The sequence below is a fragment of the Bombus flavifrons genome, chromosome 6 (assembly GCF_040668555.2).
Source record: "Bombus flavifrons isolate JBK064 chromosome 6, iyBomFlav1_principal, whole genome shotgun sequence".
Classification (NCBI taxonomy): Eukaryota; Metazoa; Arthropoda; class Insecta; order Hymenoptera; family Apidae; genus Bombus; species Bombus flavifrons.
Genome location: NC_138447.1, coordinates 9,195,491 through 9,213,172, shown reverse-complemented (window position 1 = coordinate 9,213,172; position 17,682 = coordinate 9,195,491). Strand labels below are relative to the sequence as shown.

General features: G+C 37.0%; 2 protein-coding genes across 6 annotated transcripts in view; one reads left to right on the top strand and one right to left on the bottom strand.

Moving 5' to 3' along the window:
• The first annotated feature begins 122 nt into the window (after positions 1-122).
• On the top strand, positions 123-1,920 carry Ada (adenosine deaminase-like protein). Its single transcript, XM_069115890.1, has 7 exons — positions 123-296; positions 375-505; positions 579-770; positions 844-1,081; positions 1,166-1,301; positions 1,395-1,495; positions 1,560-1,920. The coding sequence occupies exons 1-7, from the start codon at positions 258-260 to the stop codon at positions 1,755-1,757; spliced, it is 1,035 nt and encodes a 344-aa protein (XP_068971991.1). The 5' UTR covers positions 123-257; the 3' UTR covers positions 1,758-1,920.
• A 2,672-nt stretch (positions 1,921-4,592) lies between these two features.
• The window catches only part of retn (retained), a 136,988-nt gene continuing 123,898 nt past the window's right edge, over positions 4,593-17,682 (bottom strand). For 3 of the 5 annotated variants that reach the window (XM_069114837.1, XM_069114838.1, XM_069114840.1), the window contains 4 exons: positions 8,038-8,393; positions 5,484-5,856; positions 5,226-5,422; positions 4,593-5,029 (listed from right to left, as the gene is read on the bottom strand). In XM_069114837.1, coding sequence (XP_068970938.1) covers positions 4,869-5,029; positions 5,226-5,422; positions 5,484-5,856; positions 8,038-8,393 — 1,087 coding nt within the window. In that variant the 3' untranslated portion in view covers positions 4,593-4,868. The remainder of the gene's footprint in view (positions 5,030-5,225; positions 5,423-5,483; positions 5,857-8,037; positions 8,394-17,682) is intronic. The other 2 variants (XM_069114841.1, XM_069114842.1) reach the window with 2 other exon arrangements.

Sequence of the window (17,682 nt, the reverse complement as noted above, 5' to 3'; positions counted from 1 at the left end):
TATGTGTACATATGTATATTTTTCACCATCCTATTTATTCATTGTTTGACTAAAAAAAGCGTGAAAATAAGTTATACAATAAATTGAGAAACTAAATAAAGAACATATATGTAAGTACATATGTAGTCACGTATCGAATGCAATCGGTTACTGCATTCATTCTTCAGCTTTAAGGAACAGTAGTTTGAAATAAACGACACATTAAAATAAGACTGATATTTTTTATATGTTTAATAAAATTTGATTTATTCTTTATAATGAATTTAGGAAATTTCTGCCGAGCTCTTCCAAAATTGGTATGTAATCTGAAACTTATACAACATAAAACGTATAGGTTAATGCTTAAAAGATATCTTTTCTTCTGTGCTTAACAGGAACTTCATGCTCATTTAAATGGATCCCTAAGTGTGGATACTTTGAAGAAATTGTATAAAATGCAAAATCCTAATTCAGAAGATTCTGACAAAATATTTACGAGTATAAAAGATTTTTCATCATTAGGCGAGTACGAATGAGTTTTCAACTTCAAATTATACATTGTGTTATTATATTGAAAACGTGCAATAATTGATTCGTAGGTGTTTCAAAGTATTTGACATAGCACATTCATTAGCAGTAACACCAGAAGCAGTTTTTCATTCTACCTACGATACAATTAAAGAATTCAAAGATGATAACGTAATATATTTGGAGCTTAGAAGCACACCACGTGTTATTCAAGGGAAAATGACAAAAGAAGAATGTGTAGAAGCAATTATAAGAGCATTTGAGTAAGATTTAACTAAAATGTTTTTTTTTTAACAATCAATCAAACATCTAAGTACTTTTAACTGGATATTATAGGGTGTGCAAGATTGATTTTCCAGACATATTATTGAAGTTATTAATATCTATTAATCGTAAACAAGGATACAAAGCAGCACAAGAAAACATAGAATTAGCAATAGATTTTATTAAGAAATATCCCCAATATATTGTTGGACTTGATCTCAGTGGAGATCCAATGACAGGAAATACATTTTTAGAGTTATTGGAAAAAGCTAGAATGGCTGGACTTAAAATTGCAATCCATTGTGCAGAGGTAGAGATCAGTTACCATTTAAACTGAACTTAATCTTGTTGAATCTTTGAATACATTAAGTGTTTTCTTATTGGTCTCATATAGATTTCAAATGAAACTGAAACAATAGATATCCTTGAATTTAAACCAGACAGATTGGGACATTGCACTTGCATTCATCCCACACTACAAGGATCAAACAAAATATTTGATTTGCTTCTTAAGTCAAAAATTCCTGTAGGTAAGAGTGGTAAACATATGAAAATTTGCTAATTACTTTATACAGAAATATACTGAATATTGTTTTAACATTTGCTTTCTACCTTTTGTTTAGAATTGTGCTTAACTTCGAATGTTCAATGTAAAACAGTACCTACTTATGAATCTCATCAATTTAAATATTTGTTTGAAGCTGGACATCCTATTTGTCTTGGTGTGAGTAGAGTTATTAACATTTATCTGAGTAATTATTTGGAAAGAATATTTTATTTCTTTTTAGACCGATGACAAAGGTGTTTTTCATACATCTTTGTCTCACGAATATGAAATAGCTAGTTCAACGTTTGGTTTAGAACGAGAACAACTCATAAAACTTTGTCTATCATCTGTACAATATGCTTTTGCGACATTAGAAGAGAAACAAGCAATATTGTGTAAGATCGAAAAATTTGCTACAGAATATAACGTTACATATTGAAATTGTAATGAATTATCGTCAATGAGATCGATAATTGATGTCGCTACATATATGTATAAAAATTTGGTAGACACAAACATTCGATCGAATTGACAAAGTATATACATGTTGTATAAAGGCGTAACGAGGTCATAGACTATTGAAATAAAAGTAATATCGATTTTATTAATTGTGATATTTGTGGGCTGGTTTACATGGATTTACAGATAATTAAGTTGCTACTTACGGAGATTAAAATAGTTAATGTCATCAGTGTTCTTTTTTTTTTAAATTGTATATAGTATATACAACGTATATAATAATTATTACAATGTAATAATTATTTGTTAATGTAAAATTTTTTTTTAAATTGTATATAGTATATACAACGTATATAATAATTATTACAATGTTATGCCTGCAAATGTGCTGTATTTTTGTTTCGACATTGAAGAAAAAAAGTAGTAATACTTACAAACCGGCGTCAGTCTAGTCGGTTCAATAAACATTAACAATTGTCTTGTAAACTATGAAAATCATCGAGGGCGGCGAAACTGGTAATGTTACATTTATTTTTTTGTTGCTCATTTTTGTATTTGATGCTTTTTAGCAATTTAGTGTTTCGTGTAATCAATTAAAAAGTAAAACGATACATTTAGTACCACATAAAAATGACTGTCAAGAGTCAAAATATCGTCATTAATTTCAAGATCACCACAGGAATATTTTTCTTATTTGAGATCAAATGTCTCGAATAAAAATGAAAAAAAAGAAAGAAAGAAAAAAGGGATCAGCCTTTTACCTTCATGCAAGAGCAACAAGAATTCCTTTTCTTCACTTTGATTCAAATATTCCTTTCATGTCATTTTTTTTGTTCTTTTATTAGAACCGTCACTTGTCATTATCACGTCATAACAGGATAGTAGTAAATATCTGAGTAATACTAATAGTAGTAATAGGAATAATAACTATATAGTCGTAATATTGGTAAAGATGACAATATCGCTCTTAATAATTGTAATAAGAAATTATTTCTATCCTATATAATATTCAATGTAACAGTCTTTTTGGATAATATTAGAACTATAAACAATAAAACAATTTTATTTCCTCACCTGCATCATTATTAATATGCAGATTCTCAGATCGTCAAACAAGCTATTGTTATGTTGCGTTCTGCTATTGCTTTAGAGATCGTCGATAAATCATTCGCAAAATCTCTTTCTTGATCTATCTTATGTCCTTTGTATTAATGTTGCGCAGATTGTTCTCTAATATCTTACCTCCGCTACTTTATCCTAATAACTATGACTACGGATGGTTTTATTTTTATCCTTATTGTGTTGCAAATACACTTGTCTGCTACAAAGGATATACGTTTCAATCCTGTATGATTTTTATCCTGCGCGTTACGTACTAGGCATTATGTAAAGTAAACATTGCTATATTTATATATTTATAGATCGATTCGTGGGTGTTCAGTGTTTTATAGTTACTTGACTGCGGTATTGTTATCGAACTGGCCCTAGCAAACATCGAAAAACATCTTTATTCATAGTTAAAAAATAAAGAGATTTAGAAAATTTGACAACGCGTGAGTCAATGGCAAAGGTGCAAAATGGTGCGAACGGATCAAACATTCGGATGATACGACGCTAAATGCTTTTGTAGTAAACGCCCGTACCTTTTGCGCACTTAGTATAAAATAAAGAAAATAACGCGAAAGTATAGAATAAAAATAAAGAGATGGGCAACGATAATTTGCTGTACCCTTCGTTCTTTTTCGTGAAGACCACTCACGAAAGAATCATATAAAAATGTCTGAATGAAAAGCGAAGGATCAAGCATTTTCACTTTTCAATTCTTTTTTGTCAAAGAGTTTAGCTGTAGCAAAAAGAAAATGAAAGAAAATAAAAATTCTATATCTAATAGTTACGGTAGTAAGAGTAATAGTAATAGTGTAGTAATAGTAGTAGTAGTAGTAGAAGTAGTAGAGTAATAGCACTAGTAATAATAATAATAATGATGATAATAATAATAATAATAATAATGATAATAATAATAATGATAATAATAATAATAATAATGATAATAATAATAATAATAATAATAAAATAATTATAATATTTATAAACTGTCGCACTGAACTCTATTCCTTTTTCTCACTCTGTTTCTCTCTTATGGAAGGTAAAATATATTCCAATGATTATGTACACTTAATAAGCGGGCGACAAGATGGATAATTGTCTACGCACGCACTTACGTAGGTGTACATATATATGTATGTACTCGTATGTATATATATAGTATATTTGTACATACACATACACACACACCTAGATTCTACATTTGCAATGATATCGTATTGATAATCGTGATAAAAACAAATGCACATGTGCTGATTTAAAATGCTATAAAATATTCGTAGGAGATTCGATGAAAAAATAATATATATTTGTAGAGTTTGTGAAGTAGAAAGCATTCTGCAAATGGTCTTGGCTGAGAACACTAACCAAACATAACGACTGGTTTAAGGAGAAAATTTTGGAAAGAGAACTGTGCTTAATAAGAAAAAAGAGAGAATTCTACCAGAAATTGATACATGTTCTTTCTCGCGAATACTTTCCGTTCTAGTTCACCCTTACAAATATGTACTATTTTGACTATTTTTTTGTTCCGTTTTTTAATTATATTAATAAGGTTGAACGAAAGGAAAGACAATGCGATATCCGCTGCAAACGATACCCCGAGAAGGTTTCCATCGAACGAAAGAAACCGAAAAATATAAAGATGTCTAATTAAAAAGATATCTTCATTGCACGCAAACATACATACATTATTCATACAATGACCACTCATAATATCATCATCCAAGCAGCCTATCGTCATCACGATGAATTCACGTATCATATATATTTATACAATCTCTAGGAACCTAGCAGATATTAGCGCATGATACGAGTAAACGACAATTCGAGTTGGCGAATGTAGATTGTAGTTCTTAAAGAAAAATCAAGTTCGATCATGGCAGACTGCTTCGTTCGTTCACGGGTCATTACTATTGTTATATGTAGATAATCACCAAGAATCAAGACAACGTGGTAGGCTGATGGTTCCTTAATCGTTGAGCATTCACAAAACCACACTCCGAGACGGTTTCGAATTGCTGTTGCTGCATGTTGGCGTATTGTCCGTGGTCCTATTGTGATTTTGAGCGAACAAAACACCTTCATATGTCACTCCATTTAGCTCCATACTGACTACTAAGGAATTATCACCGCTTCTTCCATCTCCTACAACCAAACATTTTATAGAATAAAACACGTGATATTATGGACTGAAATATTATTTAAAAATATTAAAATAGCGAAAAATATCAAACATAGAAGATATTTGATTTAAACGGAGATATATTTTGATATGCGAAGGTCAAATTTGTTTCTTTTCTTGTAAACAGAAACATATTCGTCCATTTTTCCTTTGTTTTACCTCGATTTGAAATTCTAATATGCGTGCCGCTAGCGACCGTTGCATTCCTCTCCCCTGGACTATCGTCTTCGGAGAATGATCTTTTTGCCCGTGGAGGTCCAGGGGTATTAGTTAAATCTTGATCCTTCCTTATGTGCATGCTACCTCCTGAAGATGGTGAACTTTGCCTTATTGGCGATAAGCATATAGGTGATGACCTAAGAAGAATCCTATTACTAATTTTTGTCATTACTCTGAAATTAAGAGTTGAATTCTTACCTGAGTCCAAGATCAAGAGCTTCCCTTTGAGGTTCGGGAGTGGGAGCTGCAGGTACCGGTGAGTGTGAGGCCTGCGGTGACATGGACGGTTGATGAGCCATTCCTGGATATAGACCATTGTTATTGTACATATTCCACAAGGTCAGTCGGGACATTTCTACAGCACCAAACGAGCCATCCCTCGGTGGCGTCGAAGGTGGGGGTGACGTGCTATCTTGTTGATGAATTACGGGTGGCGGTGTAATACAACCAGCACTTCTAAGTTCTTTATTTAATAGTTTCACGTACTCGACCATGCGTGCCTCGAACTCGGATGGTGCCATCCCAGGAATAGGTCCTGGAAAGATTATCGAGGGGAAGAGAAACTGCAATTCTGTCGAAAGGAGATTTTCCTAAATCATTTACACGGTAACAGCCAACTGTCGTGTTTGAATAGTTGTTTGGTGGGATGCTAAATTAGAGTAACTATAGGGATTGGCATGGCTCCATTGGACACGACGAAGGAAAAGCAGGAAAGCGGTTGGAGGAAATTGAGAAGATCTGCTCCGTCAGAATGTGTCAGGACCAAATTCTCATTTCGACATTCCGACAAATGACATATCTAAGGTACGGCTTTGCTACTGTCGATTTCAACCGCATATCCGCTCTTCCTCAGTTAACGCGGTTAATGCGGATTCGATTTTCATTACTAGCCTGCGAGTGCAGTTTTTACACTCAATATGTCGTCAACCAATCTTAGGACTTTTCTCATTTTCATTGGTATTGCGTATACGATTTGTATCGTCTTTTTGGACGTTAAAAGAGATTTGATAAGAGAGTCATGCAGATTAATGTTAATTAAGTTGGAATAGCTCAACTACTAAACCAATATTATTCGTTTCTTACAAAATATTTCTTTTTTTGACCACCAAGCGACATGAAAGTCGAAAAGCCAAAAAAAAAAAAAAAAGGAAAAAAAAAGAAATTAAACGATCACATTTTTCAGTAAGGTCTGGTTTATGTGTTTGATATAAATTATTGCGAAATATTTCTTCCGTAGGTTTGTGCTTTTTAGTTCGCATCCTGCATTCAAGTCTGTACCACATGCAGAATTTAAATCCGCTTCTCGCGGTGAACGCGTTAACACCATGATACGTGTTGTTCGAATGATTACTATTAATAAATTTGTTGTTCTAAGAAAGAATTTAATACGTTGTATAATATACGGAAAAAAGAGAAAGCACACAGATTGGATGCAAAGGCAAATTCGGGGGGCGGGGCAAACAACGAGCAAATGGGGTGGGAGTCGTAGGAGCGAAATTGGTCCAAAGCGAGGTGAGAGGGTGGCGTAACAGGGCGAAAAGGGGCGAAGTACGGCTGTGGTAGGGGCGAGAAGGAGGAAGAAAGGGGTAGGGAAGTAGGAATGCTCGTTAGCGAGAGTCATCCGTTAACGCCTGTCTCCCGGAGGATCGTACAATCAATTACGCCTCCTTCGCTCTCGCATCATCATCTCTGGGGAGGCCCGGAACCTTAACTACCGATTTAAAATAAACCCGCTTCTCTTCTACTCCCTTCCCGACCTATCTCTTTCCCTCGTTCGCATCTGTCTCCTCGCGCACCGCTAACTTTTCATCTAGATCCTCTCAGGCTCCGTTTCGACTCCCTCGTTTCCGGTACTTCTTTTCCATTCATCTCGGTTCGAATCGTGCCGAGAATTTCCTGATCTCTTTACGACCGATGGAATTTTAAAGAGACGAGCACAAACTTCGATATTAGAACGCTTTTGTACCGACAACATGTGGACGTTATTGTTTCACTCTCATTATTTTTATAAATACGAATTGAAGAAATGGAATCTCGACTCGTTTCTTTATCCAGCAATACATTTCATTTTATATTATCGGTGCTCTTTATATTATTTCCTTATTATCGTTGTATCAACTGTTCGTAATCGACCGTAGTACAAAAATCGTACGAAGATATCGTACTATTAAATAACGCGGAATTTCATATACTCGGTTGTGTGAGTATCTAAACCTTACGATAAGATCAATAAAATGCTTCCCGTAATCAGTGTATGTCGCAATCTCGTAACATTGTCACCATGTTAACAATACACATGTTGGTCTAAATTGCGAATATTTATGCAAATACATAACTTTACGAACACGTATAATAAAAAAAAAATCGTTTAAAAATTACTTATATAAAAAATGGTTTCATTTACTAAATATTATAAAGAGTATTACACCGCATAGCTATATATATATATATACCGCATAGCTATATATATATATATATAATATATATATATAATATATATATAATATTATATATATATATATAATATTATATATATAGTATATATAATATATATTATATATATAATTATATATAATAATATAATTATAATATATATTATATATATAATATATATAATATATATTATATATATAATATATATAATATGTATAATATATAATATATATAATATATATTTATATACATATTATATACATATATATTACGCGTACATAAGAATTTGCAATTTAGTCCTATGCGTATAGTTACTGACCTGTATTTAATTGGCCTGCTATCCCCTGAGAAAGATGCGGATGATGCGGATGGTGGGGTAAGGGTGTGTGCGCGGCACTTCCATTCATCAGCGATTGCGGTCCATGGTGTTGACCACCAGCCGCTACCGCTGTCACCAACGATAACGGTGACATTTGCGCGTGCAACGCGAGCGGGTTGGGTGTGTGGGGGTTCCTCTGCACGAGACTTTCGTTCGTAGTGTTGCTGCTCGTCGCGTATGTCCCGTAACTGCTTCGACGTCCCTCTCGACGATTCCCGTCAATCGCCGCTTGCAATTCCGCCGGCGTTGATAGGCGTCTCTTCTCGCACTCGTACGGATACAGGTATTTCATGTACCTGGGAGAAAAGTAAGAGGTGCATAGAAAGCCGATAGGCCGTGTGTTGATTTTTCGCTCATGAGACCGTTATCGCTCGCTTTCTAAGACAATATTGCTTTAAGACACATAAAATGCTCTTTGTGTTGCCCCGTCAAATTCGAAACTAACCCCTTAACCTACAATATCGTGCGAGACGTGGTACATTGATTGAACCAAATATCAACAACGCGTATGAGAGATGTGGTACGTCGATCTTACTGATTTATTATTTATTTCAAGACAATAAATCTTTCCTGTTCAATGAACAATTGGTAATAATCATTTGTCAAACATCTTGCAAAATAAAATTAGTTATACCTTGCATATGTATTTACATGTCAAAAGACACGCGCGATTTGCACAACTTCGAACGTTCATCCAAGCCATGAAATGGCTCGACGTGTGATCGGCCTTGTTGTTTGCGGTACGCGCTATTGGAGCTTAAATCGTAAGGCAAAGGAAAGATCTAGCCATTTTTCTTACTTCGTGAAAAACTTTTAACGTATTATCAGAGGAATTCGTTGCTCTCAATCTCGTTATTAGTGAATACATCGTTTTCGTATCGGAGAAAAGCAAGCTTTAAATATAAGGGTCGAAATCAGTAAATAGAGAAGAAGATTCGCCCGGGGATATTTAAGTTTCAATGAAATTCGATCGGCGTTTAAACGACGTTCTTAGGAACGAACGTAGTGTAACGCAGTCGAGAAAAGTTACTTTTTCGTTTGATGACAATAAACGCGTATAAATAATACCGAGGATGAACACGATATATAGTTATATTTGTCGTTCTTTACGAAAGACCGGTCTTTAAATTGAATATGTTTGTCGTCATTTAATCTCAGTTTTCTTTATGGTTCTTACATTTTCTCCTATACGAATCTCATCAAGCTTTTCTCTTATGACCTTTATATATCTTCCTATGACTTTGCAGAAAAACAAATTAGGGTTAGCTTTGTCGAGAGCAAATACATTTACCATTTAGTTAGTTAATAATTGGCTAGAATATATCGTGGAAAGATTAATTATAGTATAACACGTAAAATATAAAACAAAACTGATTTTATATCACGGAGGACGTGTGAGTACGGTTTTGCGGAACATGAGATTTCTGTAAGAAGAACACGGTTTTTAATAAAAGATATCAATTTACTAATAGAATTTATGTTAGACCAAGACGTGATAACGGATAATTAGGAATAAGAAATAATACCTGTATAACGACGGAGGATAGAAATTAATAATTTAATGTACTTAATGTATTTAATAATTTAATGTACAGAATAATAATGGAATTTGTATAAGAACAATGTATTACATTATTATCAAAAACGTAAAAATTGTAATATTAATAGAATGCACTTGTTTATGCTCAATCACTTTGAATACTCGATTCTTCGTACTGCATATCGAGTTTGGTATCGGTTCAACTTTCACTGCATTTTCGAATTATCTACTATTGTTACGTTACTTACCGTTCCCCATCGGTTTTCCATAAGTTTGCCATCGGTACACGAGAACCTCCTCACATTTTCTAAACAGTAAACTGTCGCGTTATCATATCGACAGATAACAGATCTTCTTTTCTGCATCTTTTGATTTTCTTCAGCAAATATCATCGTATTTTCCAATAAGTCCGTGTATTGTTCCAAATTGCAGTCGTGTAAAAACGTGACACGTTGTTGTTTTTAAAAAATTGCTCGGTGCACCTCACACATCCTACCATCGTAACATTTAGTTACGATAAATTAAAAAAAAATATAAAAAAAAATATTAAAAAAATATTAAAAAAAAATAGTATTAAAAAAAGTGATATTTAAATTAAAGTAATAATTAAATCAGTCTGGACCATCCGGATTAAGTCTCGTATCATCGGAGAACACGACGTCCTTCCACTTCTCACGCCAGAGCATGTGATTTCCTTCAGGTTCCAATCTTACTCTTTATTTACACTTTAATCTTCTATCTTGTTGCAATATTTATTGGACATGTCACTTGTCACTTCACTGGTATTCATACATCCAGTAGGAATTTTTTTAAATATCCGTGAATGATCCTGGATCCTACGATTCCATCTTGTTAATTTAGTATTATCACCTGCATAATGGTTTTTGCCGTAGTTACCCGACATTTTTACGCATTGGATGTATTAATTTTTGTAGAAATTTCTCCGATAGATAAACACGCAATTTTTACTCGTCTTTCTGACATTTTAACTGTTACCGATTAATAGTTAACAATGCTGACAATATCGATTCTCTTAAACGTTGCACAAATGTTGAGACACAATCAAACAACTGACCTCGGTCCACGAGTGATTTTCGTATAAATAATAACAGAAAACACGAAATTTACTTCCACAAACTGTTGCACAAACGTAAGATTGCAGATCTACGCTACAAAAAAATCTATGAAATACGTTATCTTTTTTCGATAAATTTTAATGTCCTCGTAAAAAGTTCACCCAGTTTTGTAACCGATCGCTCGACTTTTGAAAAACTGTATCACGTTCCTTCGTAGCAAAGCAGTCAAACTCGAGGCACAGTGCCATAGAACGCGACGAGAAAATAATACAGGAGAGGTAGGTATTAATCGAAATCGCGTCATGGACGAAGGCAACGTTGTCCATCGAGGCGGAGGAAGACGTCGCGGTTCGCCGGACGCGAAATTGGCAAGGCAGATCCGGACGACGTGCGTGGTACGATGCGACGCTTAATTTAATCTCGCGTCTCGTATCATTCGTGTCTGCGCCACTCGACTTTAATGTTCGACCAGACCGTTCTAATTGCACCTGAACGATACTGCCTGTACGCTTGCGACAAACCAATAGCTTTGCGATGGCCTGTGATTCGCAGACAGCTCGCTAATGTCTGTTTCCATTAATTTTGATACGTCTCGATATATCACGCAAGGAGAAAAAGATAGCAGATCGAACGATCTAAAACGAAAGCGTAAACAGACACGGCGAAAATTGTCTACCGCGATGTGACTGTTCTTTATAATTTTGTTATCGAACAAGAAAGGGAAAATAGGGGACAATAAATTCAAAATACACTGGCTTGGTTACGTTTCGTTTTTCATAGACAATGCGCAAACTGTTGTTTATTACAAGCTGAATCTTCTAGATGCCAATTTATAAGAGCAAAGAAGAGAGACATCAGAGACAAACGATCCGAAATAAGAGATAAACTATAGCATAGAAATAGCCTGTACTCGTATACAGTAGCCTAATCTCGTACAACAACGCGCTATTGTTTATTGGAAGCCAATATTCCTTCGACTTTTCCAATATTTATCGTCGAGTAAGGTACGAGAAACAGGGAACAATGATTCATAGACGCTAACTGTTTCTCACTGGAACTCGATTTTTCCAAATTTTATATTCGATAAAAAGGGCGAAATAGCGAGCAATTAATCCAAAATAAAACCAAATCTCGAAAATATATAACGCGTTATCCGTTGCCTGTTGATAATTGATCTCCTATTTTTCGGATCTCCGATTATTAACATTAAACGAGAAAGAAGGGATAGGAGAAAATCGATTCGAAATAGAAGCAATAAAACAGGTAACAAGAGTCAAGTACAGAGCCAGCTATAACTCGAAAACCGCAACGTGAAATCAACTTCTTCGACGGTAGGAAGACGAGCTTTGAAAAAGCCGAGTAATTCGTAAATATTGTTTATTTTGACGCGCTATCGAAGCCAGACCAAAAAGGAGACCCTCGGAGGAGATGTGGCGGGAGATCGACCGACGTTCGCACACACGTTCGCGGATAGACATATTCTCGCAAGAGAACCGTGGCCTATAATTCGCGCAGGGATCGTTCGGCTTTTACGATTGTCTGGCAGACTGCGGCCGAAACTAGCCCTTCGGCCCGGTCGTTTTCTCCTCCTCCGCCTTCTCGGCTTCTTTCTCTTTTTCTTCCTTCTCTTTGTCTCCTTTCTTTAACAGCGAAGAATCTTCTCTCCCTCGACGAACCAAAAACTCCGTGCGTGAGCAACAACCAACGAAAACAATCTTCAGCCCCATAGTTTCGTCTCAGCTTCCACTGTGTGTGCACGCGAGACTTTGTCCAGGTGTGCGTCGTTGGTTCGGGGCATAAATCTCTTTCTCTCTCTCTCAGAGTGATAATCAAATTCGCGCTGCATCGCTCGAACGAAGAAATTCGTGCCACATAGCGAAACCTGGTTTCCGGGGAATTTTCCCTGGTTCCCGTGGCGTCCCTGACGATTAACGAACAACCAGCGAAGATATACTGCCTGATTTTCACGAGAAAAACGAGCTTCCTTGGCACGAGCTACGGTGTTTTAGCTTGTTGGCTCTCAAGATTCGGGTATACATCTTGCGCGTATTAAGCTACCTTCTCACCGAACAAGCGACGAGACACTTCTCGCCTCTCGTTATTGCATATTTCAAATAGTATCCGACAAATATCGATCTGTAGAAACGTTTCGTTTACGTTGAAGCAACGTAATCGGAGGAAGATTTCTATTTGCGTTAGGTTTTGAAGCGGCGTTTCGTTCTAGCGACAACTTGTCCATACACAACTACATTGTGGAACAATCGTCAAATTGTACACGCCAAAGGAATATCGTTTCTATTGCGACGTGTTTCTTAAGATTGGTTTCCGGTCGAATATTGGAACTCGTGATCTATTCCCCAACAGATTCTCCTGTGGAAATGCTCCTGTTCGATTCTAATATGCGAACAGTCGTCGGAGAGGTGCATAGTTACAGACGACGTTCTCACTGGTGGATATTTCCATTGTGAATCTTTGTTCGTGAGAAGCGTGCGAGCTGTCCCAAGTAAAAGTCTCAAATGTCCAGAAAGAATGTTCGTGAACTGTTCACATAATTTATTGCTTCAATAACGAAAACTAAAAGACAAAAGGCATGTTCGGGAGGTACAATAGCGAGATATTATAACGGTATTATTCCTTATACAGAGGTATATTACTCATTTCATGCCTCCTTTACCCATCCTCTAGCCGCATCATAAACCAGAAACCCGAAAAGGTCATCTTTCAAAGGTAATTCAACCGATTATGAATTACCTAAATAAGAAATATATAATTTCTTTGTATTTCCTGCTATGTCATTATGAGACGACTTTAGTTGCATTACTGAGAGACCCTTGCGGTAAACGTAATACTAAACACAACCATATTTGTATAAACTTTTGTATTCATTTTACAAGCTAAAGATGACCTGACTCTTTCTAGTTCATTTTACTCGCATTGTCTATTTCTCTATTTTATCTTTGACATTCGACGCTCGGGGACCTTCTCACAGTTCGAGAGTAGTGTTTATAAAAGTTTACTTAAATGCTCGAGAACACGTTTGTAAACAACGTTACTGAAAATATTCAGCCAACGTGGACCGACCTTTATAGCAGCAACTTTTTTTACCGAAAACAAAATCGAACAACCATGGAGGTATTGTTTCAAGAAACATGCAATGTCAATAAAGAGTTCTCTGTTGCTTCAGCGAGGACATAACTTTCGTAACAATAACATAACTTGACGAGTGAAACATTCAAAAATCGCATATTCGAAACGCGTACACTCGTAAGGACCTCTATACAGTGGCTACAGCAAGTACGTTAGCACAGCATCGTATTTGTTACAGCATTTGTATACCAGTTAATTAGATCCAAGTACGTTAGGTTTCGTATCACCGACTCATACATTTCGCGTCACTACAAAAATTTGATACTACAAAATTGACAAAATTTTCGTGGCAACGTAAAAATATATGCCTATACTTTTTGTTGTCACGTACATATCTAAGAAAACGACTGCTGGTCGGTACACACGTCCACCGAAACTATAGTCGTTAGCTTCTCGAAGAACACTCGTTTAAACGAACGTATCGTCCTGTCCCGAACGTTGCACCGCGTCGCGCGTATCTCTCGTTCCGTTTCGGAGGATGAAATTTGTTGGGAAGGAAATGGGCCACCATCGAGTCAGACACAATGGAAGAGCGGCGTTGCGCGCGCTGCCTCCCTCGCGGTATAAATAATTACACGTTGAAGACGCGTGGCTCGATATAGTCGTAGCACAGCGATACACTCTCTTTGGCCCCGCGGTAAGCTGCCGCCGTCTCCCTTTACAATTTCGTTTCCTCCGTCTATCTCTGTTTCTCTGCTGGAGATAACCGGTTGCCGGAATGATGGATGCGCCCGGCGTCCCGACGTTGTGTCGCGCGTTACGCATCGAGCGTCGCGGGGTTATTTTCACGAGTGACGCGGAGAAGCATCACGCCCGTATAATTCACATTAGCCTGTCGTGCATTAATGCGTCGCGCTCTGTTTCACAGACATCTTCCCGATCTGTCCGTTCGTTATTTGATACGAAGATTTACGAGGTTGAATAGCAAGTTCATTCTGCTTTCCTCAAAACACAATGTTAAGTGTCACCGCCTTTGTTTAAAATCCGTCTAACGAATGAGTAACTTATCTGTTCTCTGTATGTCGCTTTCTATCGAAGCATCTGGAATATAAAACAACTACTCTCTCTCTTTTATTACTTTTGGAACGAACCACGTCCACGTATCTGTACATTCTTTAAATAACTGCTATAACATATTTCTTCAAATGCGTAAGTACAGAGACCAATGAAAGACGAACAAACCAATTATTCAACCCGGTAAACGATTCGTAGAGGCGACGATCCGAGCCAATAACGAAAATACACGTGCACCCTATTTTTAAGATCGCGTGAAAGAAGATATTACCATTACGCTGCTGTCGTTAGACAACTTTCTAGTTACGAATACAGTAGCGATCTGTGATATTTTTCTAAAAGATACAAGATTTTTACGGTCGTACGTATCGAACACTAGCGCGACCAGATTTTACCGATCTTATTTAGAAACGACACCGTGTACAAGTGAAACGCCAATAAATCTTTGTTGCTACGGAAGACAGGCTCGGTATTATATAAATGGATGCATATCGTGCCGATGCCTCCAGCTCGTCGAAACCGCGCGAAGACGATTAAGCGGCCACGCGAATGGAAGCAGCTGTTCCGCGTTCGCGCCTCCTCGCCGAACTTCTGCGCGTGCTTTTCTCCTCGACTGCTGAGAAATCTCGGTACGCCACTCGGTGCGTTGTACGCCGTAGAACGCCTCCTTTGTCGCGACGAGTTCGCGAACGTTTAATTAATTTCATCCTGCCTCGCCGGCAAAAGCGTCGCGAATCGCGCTACCAAAATAGCCGCTCCCTGATAAATCGACCGTCAAATTTATATTAACTATCCCGCCAGCAACTTGGCGAGCTCGCAAACACGCACAAGGATTTTGGGTTTCATCGAACTGACGTCGAATGGTTTCGCGATTTCAAACTCGACGACGAGGAACGAACTCGAGCCCGGCGACAGTTGCGATGAAATAATTCAACGTTTGCGCAACTCGCAGCTGATGCCGTAATATCGCTTTGATCAGCAATGTATAGAATTTGCGACGACTGCGAAGAAATAATTGCAAGTTCGTGGAATTCGAAGGCAACGTTTACAATATCCAGCGATTTTATCTTGTCGGCGATCGCGATTGATAATATGTACAGAATTTGTGAAATTTGCAAATAACGTTGAAACGATGCTTTGATTGAGTACATAAAGATGTAAATATTAGTTTGAATTTTTCACTAAATAATCTATTTATCGCGAGAATACGGAATAAACAAAAGTTCAGCTAATAACAATGATGTAAATTAGATTCGCTTTCATTGATATCTGATTGATACTGTTTATTCATTTTTCTCAACTCAAAATTCGCGCAATTTCGAAATAATATTGAAATAATCATATCGAAGTCATCGATTCAATCTTCGATCGACTATATGTCGGCGATAGTAAAAAATCAGCTAGAAGTTTGCGCAAGATAATGTTTCTATTCGTTATTCGTTCAAAGAACCTGATCATTGCTACAGTACCAACGAAATGATAGAAAGTTTCGATTTCAAACAATTTGAAAATAAATGAAAAATAAATGAATTCGGGGAAACTTTGCTATAAAATCGGTAATTTCCTACGTCGCCGTGGGTGAAATGCCTAATTCAAATCGTAACTCGGACAAATCGGAGGATCAGTCTGCTTTTACACAAGAACGGTATTGAAACGATCGGTCAAGAACAATAAATATCATCTTACGTTGCAACCAATCATCAGATGTTTACAACGTATATCTATACATAGTATAAAATAAAGTTCCCAGTAAGCGTCTGTATATTCCGACCATTGCACGGCTTTTCATGCGGTTTTCATCGTTTTAAAGAGCGTTTCTCGAGTAAAGTTTAGGCGTGTGAAAAACATTAACTCGTGACAAAGATAAAATAGAAATCGACAATGTGAACCAGAGACGGTTAACGGATATTCGCAACGAAACAGCGATTTTCTTCCTTTGCCATTCTTTCTCGTCTTCAACCGCTGCTACGATATAGCGGAGCAACACCACCACATCATTCGGCAATATTCTTCTGTTTTCTGTTTCATGCGTGTGGCATGTCGCAAATTGTTGGAAATCTCGCTGTATAACAATCGCTGATTCACGGATCGCAGAACGAGTCCGATACAAATTCGCAAAATCTTGTATAATACAGGGTGGTTGGTAACTGGTGGTACAAGCGGAAAGGGGGTGATTCTACGCGAAAAAAGAAGTCGAAAATATAGAATAAAAATCTTTCGTTTGAGGCTTTGTTTTCGAGAAAATCGACTTTGAATTTTCGCTCGGTACGCGTGCACTTTATGACGTCTCGTTATAACGGATCTTACTGTAGATCGTTGTCTCCATGGAAAAATTAAAAAAAAAAAATTTATTCTATATTTTCGACTTCTTTTTTCGCGTAGAATCACCCCCTTTCAATTGTACCACCAGTTACCAACCACCCTGTATATTGGGTTGGCAACTAAGTGATTGCGGATTTTGTCATTAAAAGTTTTGCACATACGCATCGTGATCGTCAGGAAAGGCGATCCGTATCGTGGAAAACCTTTGGAATTGTAATTTACATAAAAAAAATAAAATGTCCATTGTGCGATAGACGCAGGACGTAAATGAATTCGTCGAATCGCAGCACCAAATGGAGATTTTATTTTGACATGCGTTTCGATTTTCGAGCTCGTAGGGGACGAGGCGAGGATAGGCGCGTCGACTTGCTCTGGCAGGTGACGAATGGGGTTAACCGGCACGAGCCGGCCGCCACGCTTGCCGGCTTCTTTCCATGGTTTTGAGTGTTCCCAGCACGGCCAGGAGCGTTAATATTGTGTGTTCCC